The following is a 17,160-nucleotide window of genomic DNA, read 5'->3' on the forward strand; positions in this document are numbered from 1 at the left end:
ATTATAAAAAAACACTTTTAAAAGCAGTCTTAAAGACACTCTATAAAAACTGATTGATGGGCCTTAACTACGATGTATCTTCAAACGCACTCATTCCAAATCTCAAATTTACGCACATAGGATTTTGTTAAAATTCGAAATTGAGGGTTATGCAAATGCGTAGCTTTTGATCAAGTGCTTGTTTTAGATGTACATACATTTTAGATGCGTTTAATGGGAAATGAAATGATACTTATAAAGTGAATTACCGTCCCTCATAAAGAAAAAAGCCTGAGCTTTCCCACATAAAAAAATAATTAGGGTAAAAAATGTTTAGGAACTTGAGTTGAAATATCCTTAGATGAAATGAGATAAAGAATTAGCTTATCGGAATCTCATAACACAATACCTTTTAAATAATATTGTTTGAACGAACAAGCTAATGCGCAGCAAAATCAAATTGACCGCTTTTCAAATAGTAACCGTTTTCAAAGTTACTTTTATAGCTTTTTTTAAGCCCGTTACTGAAATCAAGCCTTAAAGAAAAAACCGCGCGTGACTTCTTGCAAATACTGAAAAAGTCTTCAATAGTCCTGGGATTGTAATTCAATCCCAATCCGCTCCAAACCCCACCGTTTTCTCCTTTAACCTAAGTCACCATCCATTATTTATGCGCTATTTACTTGGACTGACTCTTTATTTATTATGCAAACTAGGTTTGTCATGGCATAACTACTAGTTTGAAGCGTATGCTTGGTGCATTTCCTGGAACTGGAATTAATTCACCCATATACGTATGTACTCAAACTTCATATCTCGACGTCAGAAATGGGATATGTCAACGATAAGCAAAAAGGCCTGAACAATTAGAGCACTTCCACCTTCTAATGTGGATCAATGGTTGAATTGCGCTTCTATGTTTAAATTCCTTAACACTAGATCGTAGAATACATTGATAGTCTACGATCCATTTTTGAGACAGATAAAGGCCAAACATGGGGTAAATGAAGAGCAAATGAAAAATGAAAAAAAACTCGCATTGGAGATGAAGGCATAAATGACAAGGCTCATAGCAGTAGGTGTAATTAAGGATAAGAACTTTAGACGAATATGCTTATCTGCCCTTTTTTACGCCGAAGTGTGCATTGTTCGTCAAGAATATTTGTTTGTCAGGTTCGAATTACCTTTACATTTTTTTGTTTGAAGAAAAATAAAAGTTAACCGTTTTCTAAGTGCTGTATGTTGACAGTGAATATGCAATTTTTGCCATTTACACATCTGTATTCATTGTCGTCCAAAGAAGGCACAAACACAACGGAAGTGTCATTTTTCTGATTAGGCTTGAATTATCAAAGACCTTAAGGTTTCACAGGGACCCTTGGTTTCAAGAACCCCAGATTAAACGTTGTCGTTTAAACTGACAAACTTCTACTAAAATGATAATGTAAATATGGCGAAATAGCTCTTCCATCCAATAATTTTGAAAGAAATCGGAATTGACTCCAAACGAGTTACATGGCGAATCTTGGTTTCTTTTATCGAACGAAAAGGATCTGTGTTGATAAGAAAAATGAAGAGTTCCTTTAACCGTAGCTTTTTTAAATGTTGGCGCAGAAAGCCAAAAAACTCAGTCATATTTTGAAAATGGGAACTTTACCATAATGCTTAGTCACTAATGGTCAAAAAGTCCTCCCTCTGTGTTTGACGGCATCAAATTGGTCTCTCAAATTAAAGCCTTAGGATGTCCAAAAGACTTTTGCAGCTAATTCAAAGATAAAAATGACGTATTTGGCTGTTAATGGAAGAATCTAGGTTTGTCAAAAATGACCGACTTTTGGCCCAACCAGCTCTGACCAGCCTAGAGTCCCACTCTCTACCCTCTCGACTACATCATCTGATGGCATGTTAAAATTAATGTTTGTGTCACGTGCCGCAGCAATATCTATCTCTGAGATTTATTACTAAAATATGGAAAATTTTGCTCAAGCACTCCAGGGTCAAAGTACACAAGGCCTTTGGCCCCCATTTACAATATTTACCACTGCTCAGTTAACATCTTCCCTACGCAAATTGTCTTACTATTGTGAACAGATTGCACCAATTCCTCAAACCTGGAAAATATTTTTCTGTTGATGAATATATATTTTTTCGAGCATTAAATCTTGCACCTCAAATTCGTCAAGAAGTGTTTTCAACGCAAAATTGAATGACTGTAGTGGTATTAAATTCTTTCATTGTGCTAATTAGACGCATTACTGGTGCGGAAAATGGATCACGACAATACAATTAGGTAAAACGGTACCATCATACACACTCTTATTAATCTATTTAACCTATGAATAAGAAATGATTGCCCATCCTCAGAAATGCTCAAGCCTTGCCACTGACAAGAGAAGCCATCTCTTCAAACTGATGTCGAGTCAATCGTTATTTTCCATGTTCATACGCATGTCCATTTTATTGAAGCTTGCTTTTAAGAAGGGCTTTGACGCGTTTGCGCGTGAGAGGATTTGCTCTTTCCGTTTCAACGCTTTGATGACAAAGGATTAAACCCGTGACCATCTCTCTTTACCTTCCAGATTTATCAATAAGGCATCATCCCCGGTCTAATTGTTTTGTTTCAGAATGTTATCAGAACGATTCAGTGACCTCGTTCATTCGTTATGTACAAAGCCCCGAAACGGAAACAAGCGGGCATCCAAATCACGCCTCCCAATTTAGTTTCTTCCGGGATCCCATTTTTACCGAGTTCACCAATCGGTCAGCAAAAGCCACGGACGGGTCTGAACACTTTATGACCGTAGCCGAATACCAACGAGGGAAGCGGGGAGCCATTGAATTGGGTCAGATGATGAGATGTTCCACAGGGTGCGATCCTCTCTCCTATAAAGGTTACGGTTGCTATTGTGGATTTTTGGGCTCTGGTCGCGCTGTGGATGGAATAGACAAGTGCGGATAGCGAATGCGGTTCTTTGACGAAAAAAAGAATGCGGTTTAAAAGTTAATCTTGCTCTTTTAGGTGTTGCAAGATGCATGATATGTGTTATACCACAACCACATGCATGGACCTTCAATATCACCTTCCGTACTTCGTTCCGTTCAAATGGAAATGCAACGGGGGAGCTCCCTATTGTAGTGAGTATTCGAGTACACTTTGAGATTGCTCGGGGAGATAAAGATGGTGTCCGTCCATTGAAAGATGATCGTTGGTTGGAAGGAGGGTTTGTAGTCTCGAAGACCTAAGTCTCCAGTCAAGCGTCGTCATCTATCATGTATGACGCCAAAATGAGACAAAGCAGGGACTTCTTGTACCTGAACAGTGAACGAATTACTCGTTGAGACCTTATCTCATTAAATCGGTTGGAGGATCGACAACACATGTCTGATGTCAGAAATAGACGGCAAAGTAGATCGGGGTTTTTACGTGACCCATATGCATAGTAAGCGATGTATGCCAACAAACTCGTACTATGAAGGGCGGAAGGGAATTCAAATATACATAAAGAGCTAGAAAGCTGACGAAACAAAGCAATTACTTATTAATAATTCAAAACCATGAGAGAGCACGTTTTCACAAGTAAAACAGTTTTTTTCTGATCAAAGTGATTGAGTTGCTTACTGACTTTTACAAGGGAAAATTGTCAAAAGGAGCAACAGTAACCTACGTATCAGAAATAAAAGCAAAGCTAGGATTTTTGAACGACATCTGGATCGATTGGTTTTGACTAGCCCACTCACAGGCCTAATTTTGTAATACAAGAACAGTATCTTTTCAAGACACAAATAACACCAGAGGCCAGTTTTTTAAAGCTTTAAAGCCTGTACTTCGGAGTTAGTGGCTTGGACGTTAACCGGTATGTAACCTCACTCGGCAAAGTGGTGAGCAAATGCTCATTCTGGGTAACGTCCAAACTTTAGCTCAGAGGTGCAAACAAGTGTTTAAAAAACTCGCCTCAGCAGTCGTACGTATGTTCGCGAAACTGCGGTCAATATCGAAGGTGGGATTTCAGTTGATGTCTACGAAATGGAATAGGAATATCCAGCTTTTGGTACACCAAAGATCAAATCTCAGTTGAACTATAAATTCCTGAAAAAAAGCAAAGGCGACATGGCAAACCTTTTGGGAACTGTAAAATTCTTAAATGAATCAACAGACCTGTGGCGTGATTGTATTAGCGCTTGCACTTTGAAATTAAAGTAATTGCGATTGTGATTAACTGCATTTGAAAGCAAAATGATCGTAATCAAATGCATTTGAAATCAAAGCAATTGCAACTAATTACAAATGAACTAAAATGGATTCTAGGGATTGGTAGAATCAAAACATAAGCACAAAAGTTGTCAATCATTTACACGCCAGCGAAATCTCTGCATGTCCATTTCTATTTCCAATTCAGCAATAAGTACATTCGATTCAACGAATTTAAAGTACTTGAAGCACACAATTTTGAAATGAAATTTGTATCTATGCAAGGGGTCTAGGTGCCTAGTTTTTGATTCCGAACTATAACATTCATGATTCAGGCCATGTTAGTGCTAAAAAAGCAAAAAACGCCTAACAACCCTACCTAGTTCCAGCCACCTAAGACTGTCCAAACGGCCGATGACACTCTCTTTGTCGTTAGCGGTAAGAGAACAATGGAATCACTTCAACCTTCAAAAATAGTCCTTATTGAAAGAGGATAGAAATGCAATTTGAATGAGACTGGAATTGTGATTGAAACTCGAAATTGATTCCCTTGTTGACTAAGCTAGCTAAAATTCAAAGATGTCTATCCATTTAAAAAAAAAAATCATTTCAAATTTTCGTTTTGCTTTTTCGAAAGAAATGGAAAGATGATTCTAGATAATTTCAAATTGATACAAAACATCATAACCGGAACAAAGTTGGGCTTTTTGGCCAGTCTTGCCTTGTTGTAATTTTTTTAGTCTTCAGTACCTCGCTACAGCCGTGTAAAAAGTTAAAATAAGCAAGTCCACAAAAGTTAACCTGTACAATTTAACTAATAACTTTTATCGCCGAGCGGTCTCACAATCTTGTCCCAAGCGTCGCAGGTTCAAACTGAAGCGAACATGTAATGTCTACCTAACCAAAATATACGCATTTAACCAATTGAATGCAAATATAGGGTGGGTCATTATGCACGTGGCATTAATAGTTAAAAGGATGCATTTTCCTGCTCAATATTAGCTTACAATTATCGTTGCACAGCATTTGATACTGACTAATGAGACCCAAAGTCATATAGCATAAATGTTGCCGTTTATCATCTAGCTCAAAACAGTTGGTCGGAAAAAATCAATAGAGCAAGTAAAAACTGGTTGGCGGATAGAGCATTTTTTGGAAATTACGATCATTCTCAGAAGGACATTTGAAAAAAAGAAATTAATTTTGCATACACTTTTCGAAGGGGTTCAAGATTCATAGCAATGGTAAACTTTTGGAATTTTATGAATATAAAATATGCATTTTACAAGCAAAATTTTTCTGCACTTATGANATCCAGTTTTTGTTGCACCTGACATCAAATGTCAGTTGAACTTTAAATTCCTGAAAAAAAGCAAAGCCGACGTGGCAAACCTTTTGGGATTGGTTAACTGCGAAATCCTTAAATGAATCAACCGACTTGTGGCGTGATTGTTATAGCGCTTGCACTTAGATTTTCAAGGAATTGCATTTGAAATCAAATTAATTGCAACTAATTACAAATGAGCTAAAAGGGATTCTGATTGATAGAATTAGTTTAGGCTAAGGTGGAGACGTGGCGTAGTAGAATCAAAACATAAGTACCCTCGACTCAACGAATTTAAAGTACTTGAAGCACATAATCTTGAAATAAAATGTGTATCTAGGCAAGGGGTCTACGTAGGTGTCTTTGTTATGATTCCGAACTATCACATTTAATAAATCAAGCCATGTTATTGCTAAAAAAGCAGAAAAAACCTAACAACCCTACCTAGTCCCAGCCGCTTAAGACTGTACAAACGAACAATGACAATCTTTTTTTCGTTGGCGGTAAGATACCAATGGAATCACTGCAACCTTCAAAAGTAGTCGTTATTGAAAGAGAACAGAAGTACAATTTGAATGTAGTTGGAATTTTGATTGAAACTCGAAATTGGTTCGCTTGTTGACTAATCTAAAGTTTCAAGATGTCAAGAAAAAATCGTTCCAGATTTTCGCTTTGCTTTTTCGAAAGAAATGGAAAGATAATCAATCCTAGATAATTTCAAATTGATACAAAACATCATAACTGGAAGAAAGTTGGACTTTTTGGCCAGTCTTGCCCAGTTGCATTTTTTTTTGTCTTCAGTACCTCGCTACGATCGTGTTAAAAGGTTGAAATAAGCACCCCCACAAAAGTTAACTTGTACAATTTAACCAATAACTCTTGTCGCTGAGCGGTCTCAGAATCTTACTCCAGGCGTCGCAGGTTCAAACCCAGGTGGCTGAAGCGAACATGAAATATCTACCTAACCAAAATATGCGCATTTAACCAATTTAATGTAATCGTAGGGTGGATAATTACACGTGGACTTGGCATTGCACGTGGCATTAATAGTTAAAAGGATGCATTTTCCTGCTCAAAATTAGTCTTCAATTATCGTTGCACAACAGTTGATACTGACTAATGAGACCCAAAGTCATATGGCATAAATGTTGCCGTTTATAATTTAGCTCAAAACAGTCCATCGGAAAAAATCAATAAAGCCAGTAAAAACTGGTTGACGGATGGAGCATTTTTTTGGAATTTGAAAAAAGAAATTGAATTTTCTATATACTTTTTGAGGGGGTTCGAGATTTATAGCAATAGGAAACTTTGGTGCCTATCATTTATGAATGCCAATGAATTTGAAGTAAGGAAACATTTTTTGAGCCTCTAGATTTTCAGCAGGAGCTCTGTCTTACTTGTCATTTCCCTAAACATGGTTTTCGGCCAACCTGTTTTTTGCTCTAAAAATAGTCCTCACTAGCAACTTACGCCAAAAACCACGGTGTCCTGTGTTCCCATAACAACCTTTTCATTTTCTATTTCATTTGCAAATTTATATAAATAAAAGTGCCTGAAAACTGAAGATGTTCCATTACTTTTGCAACACCATACAATCGCAACCAAATACTAATTTTCATGAAATAATTTAGGCAGCTCTGGAAATTCCGACCTTGACATGATTTAGGTGCTACAGGATGAAGACGGCTAGCTCTCCAAACCCATCTGACAATTGTATCAAAACCAATTGTTTTACGTATCCCAATGCCATACAGCTCCTTTCCTCCACTTCGTCTACGTTAGACGTACTTGCTGTACGTACATATATGCCCCTCGCATTAATATACAGTGTTCAGCACCTCTGAATCCATGCTTGTTCATCAGTATCCAGTTGGATCTGGATCTTTGATCACACCAACTCTGACACAATCTCAACGTCCGATATTTTGATTCAGTTCCAGGCAATCGTCGCAACAACGGTCGAGATTCCTGTTCACATCAGCTCTGTGAATGTGACCGCCAATTTGCTCAGTGTCTCCGCAACTTTCCATGTCCCAAAGGACAAGCCACATGTCCGGACGATGGGGGTCGATTCCTCCAAAATATGCTAATGAGTGTGGGATCTGGGCACGCCCCTCAATACAACACAGTGGAGCGATCTAGAGGACGGGCTCGAAGGCCACGTGTCTTGAGTATTTTTGGGATCAAAATTGGAAAATAAGTATTTATGCCCATGATTAGACGGAGCAACCCAAGGACAAGAGGTGGGCGAGTTCTCGTGATTGTTCGTTAATTGCAAATCAATTGCTCACTTGGAACACTTATGATTACTCGCCACTTGTTTTGAGCACATATCTCTTACCTTAATTTAGGCCGAGGTGAAAAAAACAAAGGTCACAGCTTTCTATCGGGCATTATTTGTAAAATTGTAAACTATTTATTGAAATATAAAAATGAAAGAAATCGGATATAAACCTCCTTGCAAATTTGTTTCCTTGAAGCTTGTTAATGCAAATAACACCGTACACCTTGACCACTATGTATGCAAATGTGACTAAGCCTTACATTTTCTCGGGTTCCATTTGCAGTTCGTCGCCAATTTCTTGCCATCTATGGGCAGATATTGTAAAATATAAAAACCCACCTAAAAACGAGTACAGGAAGGTTGACATTAAGGACAAAAGCGCGATCATCGATCTCCGTAAAGCTGGCCAAGCCAAAAAGTGACAAGAATAATGGCAAGGACAACAGTCTAGCTCTATCAGGAGACGAGACGAGTGATATTAAGAACCGGCGCCAGAGGGAGCGGACGTCCCGCTATAAGGCGGAGCTCAGAGATGATCAGCAATGTCCAAAAGAGAATCAGGACGAATCCTAATTGCACCTTGCAAAAATGGCAAAACAGTTCGATGTGGGCTAAGGCACCATGAATGGGATCGTAAAAAGAAACCTTGTGCTTAAGATTCCACAAAAGTCCAAACTCCATTTGATAATTGATGCCATTAGGATGAAGAGATTGCACAGGTGTCGGGTTCTTTCAGGGGAAGTATATATACATATACATATATACATACAAAAAAGTTTTCATTGTTGAGCCGGTGTTCAACAGCCAAACGGACCATGTCATTGGGTCCTATCGTCAGAGCATCCCATTCAGTAAGACATCTTTCGACGCCAGAAGCCGGTCAGCACCATGATGTGCGCGAGGGGTCATGATGCATGGCAAAAAGTTGCCATTGAACTGCGTGGAGATGGGCGTAAAAATCAATCAGCAAAAATACAAGTCGATGCTGGAGAAAGAGGTCGTTCTTTGGCTCCACAGGCCTCTATACTTTCCACCAAGATAGAGCGCCCGTCCATACGGCCCAAAGGGTTCAGAGATCACGGTTTGAGGTAGCCCATGTTTGGGCTGAGCCATGTCAGAGTTGGTCTAAATTTGGGCTGGATAGACCAATTGACTTATTGAGTAATCCATTTTTTCAGCTCATTTTTTGCTACTTGCCTGTGATTATATACCCTTTTTAAGACATGTTAAAAAATCGGCCTTTCCAAGTTTTATGCTTAAAAACATTATTTGAAACTGGTAACGGTTGTTTCGTTTGATTTTTCACAGGGGTATTTTAAGCGCTACAAGGAATGCAATCGCCAGTACTATTAAAATGAAAGGTAATCATTCGGTTTTTTTAATGATCTTTCAATTTTTAGATGATATTTGGTCTACCAACGAATTGGAGTTGGCAGACCGAGTTAGTCCTTAAATTTAGGGTGGTTGATCCAGAATGCTTTCTAAAAAATTGTCCAAGTCTGACTTGAAAGATGCTACCGGATCAACAAGGCCTACGTATTCCCTACGAATATCAGAGGGAAGCAAATTGAACAATGAAGGAGCCCGAGAAAGAAGAGAAGTGGACTTCATTGTTCGAACTAGCCTGGATTCTCGTGGACTTGAAGGTGCTCTCAAAACGCACATTAAGCTTCTACGGTCACTAGAATCGACCCTAAATCCTGGGTTGGGACAAAGCTCATGAATGCTTTTGAAGACACACAGTTTCAGATACCTTTCGTACCTTCTCTGAACACTGTACAGTCCCAACCTTTTTAGTCTCTCCCAATACGAAAGCTCCCGTAAGGAATGAAACGGCATAAAATTGGTCTGAATCAGTTTTTAATCTAGGACATAATATGATAAACTGTTTTTTTTTTTAGAAATAGTAGGATTACTCAGTATGTCACCTAAATAAAATCTCTAGAGTTTTAACTCTTTCCTCCACTTCCCTTTCCGGTTTGTTTGCCTTTTATCTCCTCCTTTGAAATTATTTGCTTGGTTTTGTTCGTTTCATTCCATTTAAAATTTGGTTTTCCTTGTGTGTTCCCATCAGTAGAAATAAGGATCCCTAATGAGCACACGATAAAAATAAACACCAGAGGACACCTTGCACCAGGCACTTGGAGGTGCCACAGAGAGTCAGAAAAGTCATTGAGTTGAGATGTCATTTAGTGTTGAACGAAAAGGGATGGGAATTAAGACTGATGGTTCTATTTCAATGGAAGCAGTTTCTTGTCACAATGTGATTGAACCCTTAGCCCAAGCAGTTTTCGATAAGCTAGAATAGGCTGTACTGCATTAAAAATACTCAGCCCCTACTTTGGATTTCAAAGGTGTGAACGTGTATACTTTCACTTTTTCTTAGCCTGAATACTTTTGAAGCGACATATGCACATTATGGACTAGAACCAAGTGCAAAGTTAACAACGTTTTGTCAAACTGCATCTCTATTTAATCAGGGCTTAAACTTTGAAAAGAAAAAAATGGACATTCAAATCAATATTGCTTGAAGTTTTGAAATGCCCACTGACTTAAAAATGCATAATTTCTGCCTAAAAGTTTTTGTTAAACTAAAGGATCAAAATTTGAGTTTTTCGACGCTAAAGTAACACGTGTTTAGCAAATAATCTTGCGTAGATGCTTTTTTTATTCCTTTCAATTAAAAAATAAGTCGGATAAAAAGCGTTAAAATAATAGTATAATGTTGTTGGTGCGTATTCCCCCAAAAAATATGTCTTGGTTGGGAAAATCTAAATCGGTTAATCATACTTATCCTTCGGAATTCAATCCACAAGGCGTCGATTAATCATCAGCAGGCATGCCCAAATCACGTAATTGACATTGGTAAAAAAATGTAACTTATTTTAGCTTGATTTTGCTCTACAACCAAGACATAATAAATGGGTGAGCGGTCATCCTCTGCATTGTTTAGAAGTGTTGACAATGGATAATTAAAAAGAAAATAACAAGATAATTAGCAAAACGATGAAAGAGCGAAAAAAAAATCACGGACAGCAAAAGGAGAAAACAATTTTGCAAAAGAGCAGAAAGTTTTCTTTCAATAATTAGTGTTTATGGTAGGTCTTATTTCTACGCTTAAGTCTACCACACAGCTAGAGCTAAAAAGAATAAAATGGCCCATGTTAAGACACTCTCAAAACGTGCTTTGAATAAATACAGCTTGTGTAAAAGTGCGAATTTTAATGGGTTTGCTATAAAGCATATCAAAACATTGGTGCTCCATTATTGCAGTAACCATTTTCAACCAACAAGTAACTTTCATTTGCTTTATACTTTGGCCATGTACTGGAAAAATGCTAAATATAGGCTGACAGGTGAAGAGCGTAATCTTGAATGGCTAAATGAATCACTATCAAAAAGCCATCCAACCGCTTCAAAAAAAACAGTGTCATAAGAAGCAGCATCTATCGTGAAACGGATAAAAGAAGACAAGTTAATTACAATTTTCCATTTTCAATCGGCAGTTTCATGTTTTCAAGAAAAAGGGAAAAAACCAATTCAAAGACCAAAATGAATGGGAAACAAAACCCCGCAAATTCATGCACAAAATTAGAAAAAGATCGGAAAAGATGAAAATAAAATGCATTACGAAAGGTATCTGATATTGTACGTTTTCAAAAGTATCCATGAGCTTTGTCCCAACCCAGGGTTTAGGGTCAATTCTAGTGACCGTAGAGGCTTAATGTGCGTTTTGAGAGCACCTTCAAGTCTTCGAGAATCCAGGCTAGTTCGAACAATGAAGTCCACATCTCTTCTTTTCTCGGGCTCCTTCATTGTTTAATTTGCTTCCCTCTGATATTCGTAGGGAATACGTAGGCCTTGTGGATCCGGTAGCATCTTTCAAGTCAGACTTGGACAAATTTTTAGATAGCATTCCAGATCAACCCTACATTCAAGGATTAGCTCGGTCTGCCAACTCAAATTCGTTGGTAGACCAAATATCATATAAAAATTGAAAGGTAATAAATAGACGAATATTAATCTTTCATTTTAATAGTACTGGGGATTAGATTCCCTGTAGCGGTTAGAAAAGCCCGTGAAAAAACCAAACAAAAAAAAAAAAGAAAAAAAAAAATTGTATTTTTGGTCATGAGTCATAACTTGAGGGTCCGAAATTATTTGCGTTTTATAGGTAAAATATAAAGTATTTATTCTAAACCAGTTTACTATTTTCTTCTATGATAGCATATCTTATTGCGACTCTCGATCACATTAATTCGTAAAATGTGCACAAGTAAGTGCATACATTTTTTACTCTAATACCCGTAACTGACAGTTATTTTACCATTCTGATCATTATATTCTGAATAGAATGTGATATCAAAGTACAGTTGACTAGAATTAGTTGAGAGCACATGAAAAAAGTGAAGTCAAACAATACAAAGACAGGTAGGCACAGGCAAATAATTAAATTCTTGGTTATTGCAAAATAGTGGGTGGGATGGATTTTTCTTTTGTCAGATCTTTTGTCAGCTCCCGCAGTTGATGGCATTTGGCTGGCAGCCGGACAAAGCTGCTACTACAAATTTGCTGCTTCTTCTTTCTTTTATGTTTCTTCTTTTTTCAAACTACCGATACTCTACCAATACACCAAATGGTGTGTCGGTATGGGGACGGCAATGAACAATGAACAAAAGTACGTGACCGCCAATATTCCGAAGGGATGTCGGGCCAAGGACAATAGATTGTTGATTTTAATTGGATAGTGTATTTATTGCATTTAATATTAAGATTATTAACAAAGGCAATAAAAGAATCATTTTAAATTGCATTTGATGCGTGCATTTTCTTCACTCGCTAACTACGTAGAAACAAAACGTACTAAACGCCAAGCAAACCCTTTGCTCTCGTTTTGCCACAGGGTTCCTTATCAATCTCTTGGCTAGTTCCAATGACGTGGCCTGCCTTATGTTATTTGGGAGTTCGTTCCAGATTTTGGCTGCCCCCCCTGTGAAAGCTTCCTGGGATGATTGGCACTTAGACGTGTCCCCTAGACAACGACCCCGTTTCTCGTCCTCTTAATTTTGATTGGTAGCATTTCAAATGAATAACTTAATTATCACTTTGATGCCCTTTCACTTTAGTGTTTGCAAATTATTGTGGTCCTACCCTCCAAATACACAACACATAGAATAGTACAAATGGAGGCTGGACCTCCTGGATTGGATCTGGGAGGCCTGGATAGTGATTTTAGTTGAGCACAATCATGAATACTGATTACTGGACACTGGTCACAAATTGCCTTGATTAGACTCGGTCAAAAAAAAGGTTGCACAAACCGGTTTTCTTCTCAATGCCTCAGCTCAGCTCTTTTGCACATTCAAATCGCCAAACTTCTGCAATTACTACTCAACGTGAAAACAACATATTTTGTTGGAGTCATTCAAAGTACTTTATGATAGAATGTTTAGGCCAATGACAACTAGCATTATTGTTCCATCTAATAAAAATAACGTGGATAGTCAAGTATGGCTTTCAAAAGTCAAGCTTGACCCCAAGTCTGGAGGAGAACTGGGATAGTGGGAGCCATCACCTCAGCCACCCTGGCAGTACCATCCTGAGGGCTTGCTCATCAATTTATAAGCTGAGTAACCCAAATAAACCAAACAAAATTCATCATTTTTGAACGTCACTTTCTTGGTGCCCAGATGATCTGTCTTGGGATGGATAATGAGTACGTCTTGGGAGGCCTTCATGGTTAAATCCGGGGAAAATATCACTGAACCCGTGGTAGAAGCCAGCCAGGTCTTTCTCGTGGGATACACGACCTTGAAAATCTCGAAACACTCTCTTTTAACGCGAAATCACCACCACCATTGAACATAATCGCCATTGCTATGAGGGGTTAGTTGATCAAGGCAAAAATCGGCCTCTCGCTGATTTGAAAATGAGCATTCCGTCCGCGCTAGCTCAGCCGTCCCTGGTTCAGAGTACACGCAAGTAGCAAATCTAAACTTTCAGAGAATTAGAGCGTCTATGAGTTTGTCCAACGCACAAGGCAATTTTGCTCAGCATCCCCATCCTGGAATCCAGCTCATTAAGGAGGGCCTCCACACAGCGATGGCAAAAATCGACTTTGAGGGAATTTCTTCCACTTTCTACCACCGTTTTCTGCCAGATGGTCGAAAGAGGCTTTTAATGTTTTCCCCTCTAAATCATTTTCCTGATAGAAAAATCAATTTCGAAAGAATTTCAGCCATACTCGGCCACCGTTTTACTTGGTCGTAAATGGCATTGAATGACTTCTGATCCCTGCCTCTACGTACATTCCCTGTCCACGTGTTTAGATTAGGATTCTAAGAGGAGGAATGGATATGACCATTAGAGAAACTAGGCCGCATTATGATAACAAAATTATATAGAAAATATAGTATAAAATAGTGATATAAAGAAAAAAAATCAGTTTTCTTAACTGTGATTCCGAGTTGTTTTACGAGAGCTCTCTCATTCCTTTGATGTTCCTAGTGGAACATCTTTGGACTTGTTGGACCTTTTGCAAACCTGCTGAACTCATTGGAGCCCAAATGGGTGAAGCATGTTCACTTGGGCAGACTTAGCATCGTGATACCATGTCTGGACTTAAGCCTGCGATATATCCAACCACAACTGGGAAAAGTTGTGCTCACTTTCACGTGGATATGCTCATCCAACTTTCCATTATTTTGGAGGACTACACCTCAATCTTTCATTGACGAGACCTGCTCAATGTCTTTACCTTCATTATCTACAAGAGGAGTGTTTCATTCTGTTCAAGGCCATATTACTTTCGATGACCCAAGAGTAGATTCTATGTACGTCCCTTGCCAGGATATTGGAATCTTGGCCATACCTATCACAAACTAACTTGGTCTCGTCAGTCACGAATGTCTAGAAATATGGACTGTGAACGAGCTTCCCGCCAAATTGGCTTGCTCTGGGCCATTGCGACTCAGAGCCATTTTACGAATTGAAGTAACAAAATAAGGACTGAAGATCTTCTCAATTAATGGCGGGACATTTTCATATCATTTACTTGACTTTACTTAACTTTACATAACTTTGACCATTTCTCCTGAGTAGCATGGTAGTGAGCTCGAATTTGGCCAAGTTAATCCATTAAACAAGATCTTGTGACCATATGAATTACGTTTTTGGTATAAAATAAACGGTTTAGGAGATCAGACATTTTTGCTTTCGTTCGCAGTTCACATCTCTAGAGGTCCGTGCGTCAGCATAAGAAGAGAGACTGGCAGTAATATTAAGCTTTTGAAATGAAGCAATGAATATTATAGAAGGGAGAGGCCCTAAAACTGAGCCCCGCAGGACACCCTGACTTGATATTATATTTGTGGTTATGTGACCCTTTCACCTTTACGCTTTTTTTCCTATCAAGAATGAAGCTTCTTCTCAAATCGAGAAATTATCTAATTGAAAGTTGGAACAACATGAGCTAAGTTCAGAGAAGAAGGGAACTTGCCCTGATCCAAGATGGAACGCATCAAGAGGACATTGGATGTCACTCAAGTAGTCCCAGCCTTATTTCTAGGAACTTCCGTCGTATTGTTGCTGTCCTTGCTTGAGATTTCAATATGAGACCTAAAACAAAAGGGGCTAAAAATTAGATGGTACCATAAAGCGCTTCAGAGCTGTGGTGAGACGATGTTTGATGTCATCACTAAAATGGAGCGCAATCTTACATTTTTGAATCCTCCATTAAACCTCCCCCATCCATTGTTACGGTGTTTAGCGGTGAGAAGTTGCTGAACGTCGATGCTATCTCCAGTTGCCAAAATGACCGCTTTTTTTCATCCAGGCCAATCTGTGATGTCCTTTGGGAAGTCATAACCGTTCAAAGAACCAAAAAATCCAGACAAGGTAATGGTTTTTGTCGTAATTTTCAGCGATGTTTGATTTAATCCCGGAACCGTTTGAAAAGTAAAGTGTCACATTGGCACCAGGAATAATAACCGACAATATGATGCCCCGGCTCATATGGCCAGTATAGCACCATGGCTCCTTGAGACCAATTTCTTCGAGCTCTGCCCCAAAGACTTCTCGCCTCTGTCATTACCCACTCCGAACCACCTGGATGACTAGTTATGGTGGCGTGTTGAGGGACTGGCCTGTACGAAACTTTTTCAAAACATGGAGTCACTCCGGTCCCATATTTGGACAGCTTGAGCCCCATTTACTCCAGATGAAGTCCGCCGTGCCGTTGCTTTTTAGTTTCGCAGCCATTTGGAACAGGTTTTTGGCGTCAACAGTGGTCTTGCTGAATGAACTTTTTGTTCCTTCAATACAATCTCACGGTGTTATTCCATAATTGAAATCTTGATTTAGTTCCTGCAAAGTTGTGAACAAATAAAGCTTTTTGTCCATGCTAGATTGCTTCAGACTATAAAATTGCTATATTTCTAGCTCTTTACCACTGTTTACATCGACATTGTACCTGAGGCCAATGATTATCATTCAGTAATTTCTCTTTGATAAATTTTCCAATGTTCTACGGCGTTGTTTTGTTTAAGTTATGCTTGTCCTTTTAATCCGTTTTCAACTAACCTTTTCTCAAATCATCACCTTTTCAAAAAAAATTTGCCCATTTCTATCTACTTTTGTCCAAGTGAAACATACAACAGTGATGCAGATTCTTTTACAGGTTCATTCTAGAGTATGTTAGCACAAGAAAAGATACGAGCCCAACATCATGGCATCATTACTTGCAAGTTGGTCGGTCATTTCGCCAAGGACCTGGGAGTCGAGAATGGAAGCCCCAGGCTCTAGACAGTTCGAATTGCAGACACCCGTACACTTTGGACCAGATGGGGCACAGAAGGGAAGACGGCCAGAGTGAAATGGGCAGTGCTAAACATAAAAACCACTTTGAATTTGCTCTCGTTACTTGATGTAATGAAACCCAGTAAAGGAGGACAGGTATGTGAATGAAAAAGTGCCAGCTTAGCAAAAGTCGGGAGGCAGATGGCTTGACGTGAAAGTTAGAGATAGCCCAAGGTACGAGAGGTATTTATTCAATTAAAAGTAGCAATACGGGAGAAAATTTCCTTTTTCGACTTGATGGGCAATCAATTTTGATTCAAGATAAAACTGAAATTATCATTGCTGCTCTTTTGGCCTTCGCGCAATACTTAATATAAATCATACATGCTTCCAATTGGCATTTATTTTATTATGCAAGGGCACGGCCACACAGTAATAACGCTTTTTGGCAGAAAAAGTACCAATTTCTTACTTTTTGCCATCATTGACTTTCAACACTACCCATGATCATGATTCCCCTCAAGATTCGGTCGATCACTAACACGTGGCGAGGTAAAGGTTCAGGATGTCGTTAGTGCTCACAAGAAG

The 17,160-nt window shown here is 38.7% G+C and overlaps 1 protein-coding gene across 1 annotated transcript in view; it reads left to right on the top strand.

Annotated features, from left to right (window-relative positions):
* The window catches only part of LOC131880352 (otoconin-90-like), a 10,321-nt gene extending 2,265 nt beyond the window's left edge, over nt 1-8,056 (top strand). Inside the window, exons 2-4 of the mRNA XM_059226964.1 lie at nt 2,604-2,928; nt 2,999-3,114; nt 7,427-8,056. Of these exons, the coding sequence (XP_059082947.1) occupies nt 2,604-2,928; nt 2,999-3,114; nt 7,427-7,692 (707 nt within the window). The 3' untranslated portion in view covers nt 7,693-8,056. The remainder of the gene's footprint in view (nt 1-2,603; nt 2,929-2,998; nt 3,115-7,426) is intronic.
* Nucleotides 8,057-17,160: the final 9,104 nt, after the last annotated feature.

The sequence above is a fragment of the Tigriopus californicus genome, chromosome 1 (genome assembly GCF_007210705.1).
Source record: "Tigriopus californicus strain San Diego chromosome 1, Tcal_SD_v2.1, whole genome shotgun sequence".
In the NCBI taxonomy this organism is placed as follows: Eukaryota; Metazoa; Arthropoda; class Copepoda; order Harpacticoida; family Harpacticidae; genus Tigriopus; species Tigriopus californicus.